General features: G+C 38.6%; 3 protein-coding genes and 1 long non-coding RNA gene across 5 annotated transcripts in view; 1 reads left to right on the forward strand and 3 right to left on the reverse strand.

Annotated features, from left to right (window-relative positions):
• The window catches only part of LOC125194742 (nucleolar protein 10-like), a 4,630-nt gene extending 3,036 nt beyond the window's left edge, over positions 1 to 1,594 (forward strand). Inside the window, exons 2-4 of the mRNA XM_048092972.1 lie at positions 89 to 289; positions 521 to 723; positions 983 to 1,594. Of these exons, the coding sequence (XP_047948929.1) occupies positions 89 to 289; positions 521 to 723; positions 983 to 1,379 (801 nt within the window). The 3' untranslated portion in view covers positions 1,380 to 1,594. The remainder of the gene's footprint in view (positions 1 to 88; positions 290 to 520; positions 724 to 982) is intronic.
• LOC125197245 (RING-H2 finger protein ATL48-like) lies at positions 1,523 to 2,903 on the reverse strand. Its single transcript, XM_048095967.1, has 3 exons — positions 2,869 to 2,903; positions 2,712 to 2,787; positions 1,523 to 1,918 (listed from the first exon to the last, which is right to left on the reverse strand). The coding sequence occupies exons 2-3, from the start codon at positions 2,785 to 2,787 to the stop codon at positions 1,758 to 1,760; spliced, it is 237 nt and encodes a 78-aa protein (XP_047951924.1). The 5' UTR covers positions 2,869 to 2,903; the 3' UTR covers positions 1,523 to 1,757.
• A 4,799-nt stretch (positions 2,904 to 7,702) lies between these two features.
• LOC125196125 (transcription factor bHLH80-like) lies at positions 7,703 to 11,123 on the reverse strand. Of its 2 annotated transcripts, XR_007171835.1 has the most exons (7): positions 10,623 to 11,123; positions 9,568 to 9,708; positions 9,399 to 9,464; positions 8,849 to 8,917; positions 8,185 to 8,274; positions 7,940 to 8,101; positions 7,703 to 7,858 (listed from the first exon to the last, which is right to left on the reverse strand). XR_007171835.1 is itself a non-coding variant. In XM_048094503.1 (6 exons), exons 1-5 carry the CDS (start codon positions 11,055 to 11,057, stop codon positions 8,227 to 8,229), a joined length of 759 nt encoding a protein of 252 aa, XP_047950460.1. In that variant the 5' UTR covers positions 11,058 to 11,123; the 3' UTR covers positions 7,703 to 8,101; positions 8,185 to 8,226. The 2 variants fall into 2 exon arrangements, 1 of the variants encoding a protein (XP_047950460.1); XM_048094503.1 differs by having other exon boundaries at positions 7,703 to 8,101.
• A 390-nt stretch (positions 11,124 to 11,513) lies between these two features.
• LOC125197523 lies at positions 11,514 to 12,325 on the reverse strand. Its single transcript, XR_007172087.1, has 2 exons — positions 11,935 to 12,325; positions 11,514 to 11,859 (listed from the first exon to the last, which is right to left on the reverse strand). It is a non-coding gene; the product is annotated as an uncharacterized LOC125197523 (long non-coding RNA).
• Between the last annotated feature and the right edge of the window lie 13 nt (positions 12,326 to 12,338).

The raw sequence follows: 12,338 nt of genomic DNA on the forward strand, positions 1-12,338 counted from the left end.
TTGACATTATCTACTGTTATGCTTGGATTCCATATCATTCTCTTTCAAGTTGTTGATTATATATTTTCATTGCCTTGCATTCCTATAGATCAAAAGGAAGCTGCCGAAAGTTAATAGGACTTTGGCAGCCCGACTTCTTGAAGCAGAGGAAGAGCAGAATGACAATAAGGATGCTGATGTTGCTGAAACTCAGGAAAAGACGGGTGCTAAGAAGGGACCAAAGAGGAAGAGAGGTCTCACCACAGAAGTTCTCAAGGATGAGCGGTTTACATCTATGTTCGAAGATAAGGTACTTCACATTTTTGTAGAGTAACTGATGATTGCATGTGAAATTAACTAGGGACCATATAGACATTGTGCACCTAGTGAAGTAGGTTCATAAAACATGAAAACTGGGAACAACACCCCCCCCCCCCCCCCCCAATCCCATCCTCCACAAACAAGCCACCGAAGATGAAATAAGAAGGGAGAAGAGAACCACATGTTAGAGAGTTCTATGCTGATGAATCCTCTCTTGCAGGACTTTGAGGTTGATGAATTCTCAAAAGAATACCTGGCTCTGCACCCTATGCCAGCAACGACAAATAAGCCATCTTTGCTCGAGGAGCATTTTGAGGCTCTTTCAGAAGATGATGAACAGAGTATCAGTGGTACTGATGTACCATCAGAAGACGACCTTGAAAATTTGGATGGAAAATCTAAGAGAAAATCACAAGTACCTAGGTCAGATGCTCTTTCTGTCTCTATGTTTCTTTTTGATAATTTTCGACTCGCTCTCCTTATTTTATATGTAGTTGGCTGGTTTTGAAGTAGTTTATGATCTAAGATATGTTTCTTAAACTTTCCTGAATGCCTTAATGCATTGTCTTAATCAAAGTTTATGTTCAACCACACAATTAAGATCAGATTTGTAGTAGGAGGTAGATAAAAGAATTTCTTTATGTATGACTGTGCCTTTCCAATTTCATTTCATGTTGTGCAGATTTTATGAAGTGAAGGACAACCGGCATGCAGAAGCATTCTGGAATGATGAGTCCCTTGCAGACGAGGAATCCCTTCCTATGGGTGAAAGAGCAGCTCGGACGAAACCACAGCAAGGTTCAAAGGATGCGGTCAAATATGGTCAGGGGGGATCCCGGGAAATCTCTTTCAAGGCCAGAAGCTCAGCAAAAGCCAAGGAGTATGACGATATTGAGGAGGCGCGTCCTGAAAAGAGGAGGGGTGTGCAATCACTGAAGTTACCCGGTGGCTCAGGTCGTGGATCTCGTGGTAGGGGTGGTGGCTTCCGCGGTAGAGGCGGTGGTTCTCGGGGTAGAGGTGGTGGTTCTCGTGGTAGGGGTGGAGGCCGTGGGAGGAGCAGCAGGGGAAGAGGGCATTGATGAGAACATGAGCATCAAGAGAAACTTTCTTAACTGTGCCGTGTCTTGTTATGTAACTTCAATTTTGGTAGATGCGTTCTTGTATTTGACTTATTTTGTTCTGAATGTATTTGTATGGCAAAATTACTGGGCTTTGGTATTCATGAGCTGAAAATTGTTATTTATTGACGAATATACTTAAATAGATACACAATTATGAGAATCAATTTCAAGAAGCTGCTTTGCTATTTATCCATCAGTTAGTGATATTTTAAATAAGTGTACAGCTGCTATTGCTTCACAAAACACAATCAGCTTATGATGAATCGCACTCTTTTCATGAAGAGATGAAGAAAGAGCACAGCGACGCCCAATAGGCTGCAGCAGCAGAGAGGATCCTCAAAATTTGTCACCATAGTAGGAAGCTGTACCAACCATGAGTGCAACTGTAGCGCCTTGTACGACCACACGAGCCCTCATTAACTTTTGACCTAAATGAGAGTTCCCTTGCCTGAAACTGATTAAACCGGCCGCCAGCACTCCAGCCGTCATGAAAGCGCCTGGGATACAAAAACACATAAACATTGAAACATAAAAGCAATCCATAAATTGAAAAACGACATCAAATCTGGGATAGCCATTAAAATTGACCTCACAAGTGTTTTGGAAGCTGGTAACCCTTGCTCAGCTCGAAGTTAGGAGGTTATGGCTCCAAAAGCTAAATTTTTGAGTTTCATACCTTGAGTAAATTTTTAATTTAAATATATCTAGTCTAGTTCACCTCCCCCCACCTCAAAACACCCAAGACCAACGCATGGCACTGAGATGCAGGTTTCTGAATCAAAATGCAGTGAAGCAATTTCTGAATTTGACCCTTCCAAAAGGAACAGCAAAAACTGAGCATTGTCTTGAGTCTTGACAACTAACTTTCCTACTTCACTATCCTAAAGCCAAGGCGATTGTGCTTGAACTCAACATGAAGCGGCTAGTGAAACAGCTTCACACACTACAATTCCTAAAACTCAAGCATTGTGAATCACAATTTGTGATAGAGATATAGATTGAGTTAGACCATCCAGAGTAGCTTGAACTCAACATGAAGCGATCCCAAATAGCTAGTGAAACAGCTTCACTCACAATTCCTAAACCCAAACCCCCTATAAATACAAGCTACTACTCAAACATAATGATCACACAATTCCATTGAATTTAACACTTCAACCATTGAATTATTAATGCTAAAGGTTCACAATTTCAATCAGAGATAGAGCTAAAACAAACTGACTAATTACAAGAAAGGCATATAATATCAAAACACTATATAAATTCAACCAGACATGATGAGAGATTTACCAATGGGGACAAGGGGATTTCTCGCTCGCTTTTTGTCCTGAAATAAGTCTTCCAACTCCGAATTGACAGCACCCATCTGCTTCATTAAATATGAATCAGCAACAACCAATAAAAACAATTCCGACAATAGCAATTCAGAAACACGTGAAAGCGTTACTGGATTGGGGAATCTGTGTGACCTAAGCTGAATGCAGCCTTAGCAAGAGGAATTTGTAACCTAATTATTCAATTTCTTTTTAAAAAGACTAAATAAAAATGCATACAAGCTTAAGGTAATCAAAATCAGAAATACATTACCTCGGAAAATTTCTCCTAAGACAACGCAGATGTAAATCAATATTTTAGAGCGATCGGAAAAGAATAAGAAAATTTCTTGCGTGGAATTTGATAGAGCTATTGAAGAACTGGAGCGCGGTGATGACTGAAGAAGGTGAAATAATTGGGCCAAGCCCATAAACTGTTAGGCTCATGTATGATATGATTGGGCCTAAGCCCATTTTCTAGTGCTAATTAATTGAGGCTATCCACCCATTTTGTTAAACTAGTATTAACATCCGTGCTATTCATGGGGTATATGATTTTCACTAAATGAATACAAATTCTAAATAATTCAACAGAAATAAAAACTAATAATCCCTCCGTCCCTAAAGATTTATCACCTATTTTCTTTTTCGTTCGTTCCTAAAAATTTATCACATTTCACTTTAACCATTTTTAATAGTGAACCCTACATTCCACTAATTCATTCACACTCACATTTTATTATAAAATTAATAGTATATAAAAGTAGGACCTACTGCACTACTAAGCCCATTTTCTAGTGCTAATTAATTGAGGCTACCCAACCATTTTGTTAAATTTTTAAGTGACATCGTTCACGAACGTCAATCTCATTTTAATCTTAGTACATTTAATTTTAATATATTAAAAATTAAATTTAAGATATTTCTAATTTTGAACAATTTTCTTTCCTTCCAAAAAAATAGTAACTTTTTAATTGTGCATCCCACTGTACTACTAAGGGCATCAACAATGGGCGGACTATACGACACCCTAAGCCCCGCCCTATACACCACCACATCAACATTTTATCCTCCACTCCTTCCACCTGCAATGGGGCGGACTATAGCCCGCCCTAAGCATTTTTATTTATTTTTTGAATATTTATAAACACAACAAAAATTGAAAAAAACCAACTTCATTTCATTGAAAGTTCAAATATAGTACGAAATAAAAACACTACAAATTCTCAATGGCCGTGGCGCTTCCAAACTTCTTCAATCATGTCGTTCATCAGCGCCGCATGGTCTTATTGGCTGCGCACTGAGGTCTGTCTAGCTAGAACCTCACCGAAGTCCATCGGTAATCCTCGAGCGACAGGCGCGGTCGCCGTGCTAGAGCTAGATCCACCTTCATCATCGGCCCAATCGGTGACATGTCCAGCTCCTTGTTCGACTATCATGTTATGCAATATGATGCACGCATACATGACATCGTCGATGACTGGGGCGGAGCCAGGAATTCAATTTAGCAGGGGCAAAAATAAATACATGAAGAAATTTTAGAAGTTTGAGGTGGGGCATTTATAAAGGAAATTACAAAATTTTAAAATTTCATTAACAAATTAGTATAAGCTAATTATATTGAGGTGGGGCAATTGCCCCTTAATCCCTCTAAGTGGATTCGCCCCTGGGCGATGACTTCCTTGAACCAAAAACGCGCCGGACCTTTCACTATTGCCCACCACGATTGGAGCACACCAAAAGCCGCTCCACATCCTTCTGCGCAGCCTCCTGCTTTGCCGCAAACAACACTCTCCTGTCACCCATTGGGAAACTGATCGTCTTCACAAAAACATGCCACCTTGGATATATGTCATCGGCCAAGTAGGACCCCATATGATATTGGCGTCCGTTGGCAATGAAATCAATGGCTGGGCCGCGACCCTTGCATTGATCAGTGAAGAGGGTGGACGAGTTGAGGACGTTGATGTCGTTGTTCGACCCGGCTACACCGAAGTATGCATGTCAGATCTAGAGCCGATGGTCAGCGATGGCTTCGAGGATCATCGTCGGGTGGATGCCCTTGTATCCACTGGTAAATTGGCCTCTCCACGTCGTCGGACAATTCTTCCACGCCCAGTGCATACTATCGATGCTCCCTAGCATTCCAGGGAAGTCGTGCACCGTCTCGTGCATCCTCATCAGGCTCTGTTAATCATCAGCAGTCGGCCTTTGCAAATATGTGTCGCCAAAAGCCTCCACAACTCCCCTACAAAAATTCTTCAGGCAATCGCGGCCAGTTGTCTCCCCGACGTGAAGGTACTCGTCGAACATATCCGCCGTGGTGCCGTATGCCAACTGTCGTATCGCAACCGTGCACTTCTGCAATGGTGTAAGTCCGGGTCTGTCGATGTCGTCTTCCCGTTACTAGAAGTATACATCACGTCCCTCCAACGTCTGGACAATGCGGAGAAAAAGATCTCGTCGCATACTAAAACGGCGGTGAAAAACCGTCGGGCCCCACCGTGGTTGCTCGGCAAAATAGTCTGCGACCAGACGTTGGTGAGCTATATTGTGCTCGCGGGGGACATACGTCCGTCGTCGAATCGGCCGAGGTATCTGCGCCGCCGCTGCACGCTCGCGCTCCATATCTGCCAAGCATTCCGCCGCGGCATCATTAACGCAATCGAAGAAGGCCCGAGTCAAGGACCGAGTAATGCCTTATGATGTACTCCAATCATCGCCGTCAGGATTCATTTTTGTATTGAGAAAATTGGGAAAGTGAGGATGAGAGAGATGAGAGAGAAAAATTGGGAGATGTGAAATGGTATAAACGAAAACTCGTTCTATCATATGTCGCATCGTCCGCATCGCCACAATGGCGGACGATGCGATGGATGAAGGGGTGGAAGACGCGCATCGTCCACGGACGATGGAGAAGCCATTGTCCGCGATGCCACAGGGGTGGACGATGCGTCTGTCGCATCGTCCGCCCCATTGTTGATGCTCTAACAATATAGTTCTCACTCTCCGTTAACACACTTCACATACCATTTCTCTTCCACTCTCCAAACTTTATTAATCTATACACATATAAAAGGCGAGTTTTGGCTTTTTAAAATATTTATATATTTTGTCCTTATTATGAAATATTTATAAGTTATGTACCAATTTGAACATTTTAAGTAACTCTCATGAATATTTATTAGATATTTTAATGAGCATTTGACTAATTCTTAAAGCACTACAATGACTCATTGGTGGTTACAAATATTTAAATAGAATAAGGAGCATTTAACAAATTTTGTAACCTATATTGTCTTGATTTTATAATTTATGATGTTTTAATTTCATGATCTCTCGTGTACTAATTTTGTACCTATAAAAGGCATAGAGTTGTGGATGAAATACACACTAACAAAACATTCTTCATTCTCTCTCAAGCTCTCAACATTTTATTGCACATTTTAGGAACATTGTTTTGCTTGATTTTGGAGCCCCATCAAGTTTATAGGTGCCTAGCAGGTTTGAGATGTTATATACGCTAGGAGGAAATCGTTTCATCTTTGGGGAAAATACGTCAATCCGAGAGCACTAACCGTGATGTAATTTTGTCTTGCGGAAAGAGGGTTTTTCTTGACTAAATTTCATTGTAATTTCCATTTCATTTATTGTTGTTTTTTTTCTTTGATTACAGTTAGAGTACCGCGTGTATATGGTTCCAGAATTTTATCCCAATATTTTTTACAGTTCTTAGAGAGGGAAGAATTGTAACATCCTTAACTTAAACATACATAGTATTTATCTTCATCTTTACACAATTTATTATTTTTAGTAGAGAAATATGAAGGATTGTTCTGAACATATATTTCAAAAATGTCAACACTTAATATAGTCTCTTTATCATTGTCCAAATAATTGTATTTGTCTTAATTCCATTTTAAATATGTTTAATTTAATGTCTTTAGATGTAAAATGAGTTGAGTACATAATTATTGAATTTTTATTATATAATAGTATATTTTTTCATTTTAAATCTTATATAATTATATTTTTTCTTATTTTAATTAATCGATTAACAATTTAAAATCGTATGACAAAAAAATATTTCGTCGTGCATCGCACGTGGGTTAACACTAGTTATATATTAAAAGTTGTGTCCATCAAAAAAAATTTAAAGGAGTAATTTTTAAAGACGGACTTTATCAATTATGTACATTAAAACTCGTGTCCGTCTAAAAAGTTTATACTCTCTTCATCTTATTTTAAGTGGAACATTTCTAATTTGGCACATAATTTTATGTAGTAGAAAAAATAAAGTAAAAGAGAGGAAGAAAATGAGATAATGATGTTTCCATATTTAAAAATATGTCATTTAGAGCGGGAAGTTCAAAAAAGGCAAATGTATCACTTAGAGCGAAAGAGAGAATAAATTACTCCATCCGTCCCGCTTTAGCAGTCCCATTGATTTCTGTCATCTTTTTGTAAAAATGATAAAAAATAGTTAAAGTGGAAAAATGGTAAAGTAAGAAAGACAATAATGTAAATAAGACTCTTCTTTATATTATTCTATCTCGTAATTTACTTTCTCTTCTTTAACTATATTTTTTCATTTTTACAAAAAGATGACAGAAAAATCAATGGGACTGCTAAAACGGAACGGAGAGAGTACTTAAAAAGCAACTCAATTTGTTATAAACCGAACTCCTATAAAATTAACATCATTCTTTTCAAAGATCTTGGAAGGCCCTGTTCTAGCCCATTCAATTCAAGGGACATTGGTAGCGTAATGAGCAATTTTAAGCCAATCTATTAGAGTACTAGTTTGATCGTAGTTTTAAATAAAAACGTAATCGACCATAATAGACATTTATCAATGACAAACCACTGCAATCCCGACTTAAACTAAACCACAATAAATTTTACAGTGCACATAAAGTGCACTCAAAAGATCTCATCGACCAAGAAAATGATATGAATGAGAAAATGTGAAGATAATGAAGATGAAATTTCTACTGACACAGGCGGAAAACGATGCAACTCGCCTCCACTTATTAAGGAGGTACGGGGAGTCGGGAGGAGGTGTTATTCTCCCCGGTGGCAACAAAGAGCCTTAAACCAGCTCTTCTGCTGGCCTTAAGCCACCTGCATACCATCTAGATGCCATGTTTACATACAAAGCAGGAAGTATTACAAATACAAATAACAGACTTGTTTAGATATGACCTTGTCATGTACAGATTCCCTAACTTCGGCAGTAGTGATTATTCACGAGAGATGCCGGCTACTGGTTTTGCACAACAGACTTCTACTACCTTTTTTACAATATGTTACAGCTCAACAAACATAGTGGGAAGTGGAAACTGTCATCGAGCAACGAGCAAAAATCTACATTCGTTCATCAGGCATCAATGTAGAATCTTCATGTAAATATAAGCAACTATGGAAGGCTTGAGTTTTGGATATCATACCATAACATTGTATCTTTACTCTACAATATCCAATCCAATTGTTCAATCGTTTGTTGAGCATGTGCATTTCTTTTGATGCTCCGTTAGATCCTGAAAAAGACGGAGTAGTTTTCTGAAATGGATGAACTAAAACCAAGGAACACGAGGCAAGATAACTGATGAAGAAATCAACTTCTAAAGAGCAAGCATGCCCAGCAGGTGCTTTCAATAATTGTTAAGCATGCAGCACCCAAGAGAAGACAGAAGTACAGATACTCCAGCATAGGTGAAACATTAAAGAGCTAAAATTTCTTGCACCAACACTCACCTCACAAATGAGATTCAAGTAAAACCATGTAACAGAGAAGCATGATTTTACTTTTTAGTGGGCCCATAAACCAATTTTAAATCCAACACCCAATACCCCCCTTGTGGGACCCATCACAGCTTAATATACATCTCCTAATATTTTTCTTAAATCCATGCTCTCCCCTTGGTACCACACTCATCATGGACGGATGGAGCAATTTCTCATAATTCGTTATCTCAAGGGAATGGGACAAAATCCAAGGTAGTGGCACACATTGATATAAAACAAGTAAATCAAGTAGGAATGAAGACAAATCCTGAATTGTTGGCAATATAGTTCATCAACCCTAAACTGTATAATGGGAAAATAAACAACCTGGATCTCTTTCTGCAGATGCTTGACATAAGCGACAGCTTCTTCTAACATGTCTGCGGTGTTCGTTTGCTGCAAGCAGGAAAATCAAAAGACTCCATATTATTTTAAAGCTCTTGAAAATTTTGAAACCAAGGTTGTTAAAAGGAATGGAGTAAATCTTTTAGGTAGTTGCTCATCAGGAAGCGAATGGAATAGTTATAAAGCACTTAAATATGAATGCTGAGAAAAGACAGCCAATTTTTAATTGAATACGTTCACCAATTATATTTCAAGACCTCAATTCACATCATTATCCCCAGCAACAAAATATCTAACGCTATTAGCACAGCATCAAAAGTCCCATGTTCGCCAAAACTAGTTTTGCTTGTCTAAAACATGATATCAAATAAAACTTGCTGTAATTAACTAGCTGAGTACACATAAAAGGGAGAGAACTGATGAAAAGTGAAGTAAGTAATGACTCATTTACACAGCACATGTTTCCTTTTTATAGCATACAATCAATCACAGTAGAAGAGTATGTAAAATGAAAAGCTTATGTGATAACCACCTTATCCATATTAGGGACAAGTTCTTGCAGCTTCCTTATCCTGTCACTGATCCGCGTTCTTCTCTCCTGATTATAAAGTCACAAGGGGAACCAGTTGGCCAAAGGTATAACCTAATCAGGGCCAAAAATAATACGTATGGAAATAAGAAAAAACAGGTTACTTGAGTACCCTTTCAGCAATGCTGCGAGGATGAGTAGCACAGCCACGCTTTGCTCGTACCCTACACATTACTGAATCCTCCAAAATATTCTCCATATCAAGATCAAATGACCCTCCTGAGCCTTGCAGTTGCCTACGCTTCTCTCGTTTCTTCAGCAACAAAACAAAAATTATAACTACTATTCTCGGATAACACTTACAAGGGAAGTAATCAGGATGAAGCACCAAACATAAAGCTATCATAAACAACCAGTATGCAACAATAAAATGACTAGTTATTACTAAGAAGCAAAATTTATGCTGTGCATTAAGTGAGATAATGCTACCTATTGGAAACAAAACATGTCATTTAGTACAGTGTAGACATGCTAGATTTCATGACGTTTCAAATATATCGTGTTTCCCGTTCATTAATAAATAAATAAATAAACAGTGACTCTCAGCTGCTATTATATTATTTACATATGAAGTTCAATATGGGGTAGCAACTATCATAACTGTGATTCCACATCAATGCACACATAATACTCCTACTAAATTATATCAACAGCAAGTTTTTACTATTCCTCACATGCAATTGCAACTAAAATGTTCTTGGTTTCCTTTTCAATTTGAATTTTTGGACATGCGTGCCTATGTACTTCAAATTTATGTTACCAAATATTCAAAAGATAAATCATCAATAATAACTCATTAGCTAAGAATAAAGTTAATGTCTTCAAATATAGAACTCCACATTTAGAACAATACAATTACTTTCTTCCGCTTAAATTAACGTCAGAAAAGTAAGTTTGAGGCTAAATTTCCCAACTCAAAGAGGCATTTGTAATACCTAGAAATTAATCATCAGTAGTCATTTCATATAAAATCGATAATTCACTAATTTCCTACAGTGTCACAGTTAGTCAAATATTTCTGCTATCATTTGCTCAAACCTTTTAAAGCAAAAGCACAATTAGCTACGAAGAAGTAATCCACGAGGCCAAAATAGAAGGAAAAAAACTGATGCTTCTTGGCTGAACCATACTATATCAGTTATCACTAAAAATTGATCTAATTCATACCACTTGAGTAGACGAAGACGAAGACGGCGACTTTTTCGGCGAAATCCCATCCAAATCCTCCGCCTCGCGTGCGCGCTTACCTTGATTCGCCGGCACGAGCTCGTAATCCGCCGGAATCCCTAAATTCGAAAACAGCCCTTCCGAGCTATTAAGCAGAGACAAAAACTCCGCCGGCGAGCTGTTCATCCTCAGGAAATTGCTAAATCCGCCGCCTCCTGCGGACTCCAGCAGCTCGAGATCCACTTCAGCGGTGGAGGAGGCATTGGGCGGCGGAGGCGGTTTAGGTATATCCAATACGACGTCGGGCAACACCTGCTCCTCGTCCGACTCCAGCAACGCTTCCAACCAAGTCGCCGGAGCTGACCGGTATCTAGCGAGCCCGCCGCCGTCTCCCCGAGTCGGCTCGGCGCTTCCGCTGCCGCGCGGCGGTTGCATCTGCCGAATCACTACAGTTTGTTTTTTGTTATTTTTCTCCTTTTTCTCTTTTACTTTTAATTATCTTTTTTCCTTATCCAGAAATACCATTATCAGGTGATTTATGTTTTTGAGTTTCAACTTTTTGAGCCATCCCTCAAGTTCCATTTCGTAAAGTTTTCTGCAGTCATGTCCTTTTTTACCAAAATCGTTAATATGACTCACTAGATTCCTCAATAGCGATGGGACTCACCAAAATAGCAGCCACACTAGCACTTTTCTTAACTCGTATATTGACTTATTCACATTTTTGTGCTAGATTTTTTGTTCTTGTAATCAAAAGGGGAATTTTGTTACAAGTAAATTAAAATAAAGAAATTTGCATACAAAATAAGTACTAGTATCAAATTTCCAACTTCGTAAGAGTACTATATATAGGGTGAATGATTCTAGAGTCCAAACCCACCAATACACTAATTTTGGGAGTGAAATGTCTACATAAAATGAAAATAGAGAAAGGTCACAAATGCCTAAAGAGGCAAGATTTTTACAAGCTGAGATTTTGATGTAAAGGGAGAATCCAAAATGGTGTTTAGTAATCAACAGTCCAAATCTATAGGCAACCATCAATACATTTCATAACTGCAAAAAAAGATCCTCTTCGATGCTGCAGAGCTTGTTCATTCCATTATCTCCCGATTCGAGTTAACTTATCATGCACCAAGCAAAACCAACAAACTCTGTATAATCTAGAATTAATCACATTTGATATTCCTGTAAATTCTCCTCACAAACAAGTTGGAGCCCAGATATCCAACGGCACCTGAAATTCGAGGAAATTATGTTATTTTTGTTCGTTTTTCTCATTTAAGCTGAGCTCAAAGACAAACAAACTTACCACAGAGGATTCCCAGACCGAGACAGAACATCAGAGTGAATCCAAAATAAAAGTTGGTCTGGAAGAAGCCCGACATCTTAGTCTTGACATGATAGTAGTATATAGAATAGAAGTATACATATAGAGCGGTGGAAGCTGCAGAGAAGAACGAAGTCCATTGCCAATGGTAGTTTTCGGCATTCAGTAAGAAATATGTTCCCACAATCGTCACACAAACGGTGACAATGATCAGAATTACAAAGACAAGAAGCATGAAGCCGTAGACATAGTAAACCTGCAGACAAGAACACCACATGAATTATCCAGGAGACTGCTGACTGTTTATAAGGATAGGAAGAAAACCATGTTCATCTTATAAAACTAAGTAGCTAGGCAATTCAAGGTATTCAAATTCAACCTATAGA

Source organism: Salvia hispanica, chromosome 6 (genome assembly GCF_023119035.1).
Source record: "Salvia hispanica cultivar TCC Black 2014 chromosome 6, UniMelb_Shisp_WGS_1.0, whole genome shotgun sequence".
Taxonomy (NCBI): Eukaryota; Viridiplantae; Streptophyta; class Magnoliopsida; order Lamiales; family Lamiaceae; genus Salvia; species Salvia hispanica.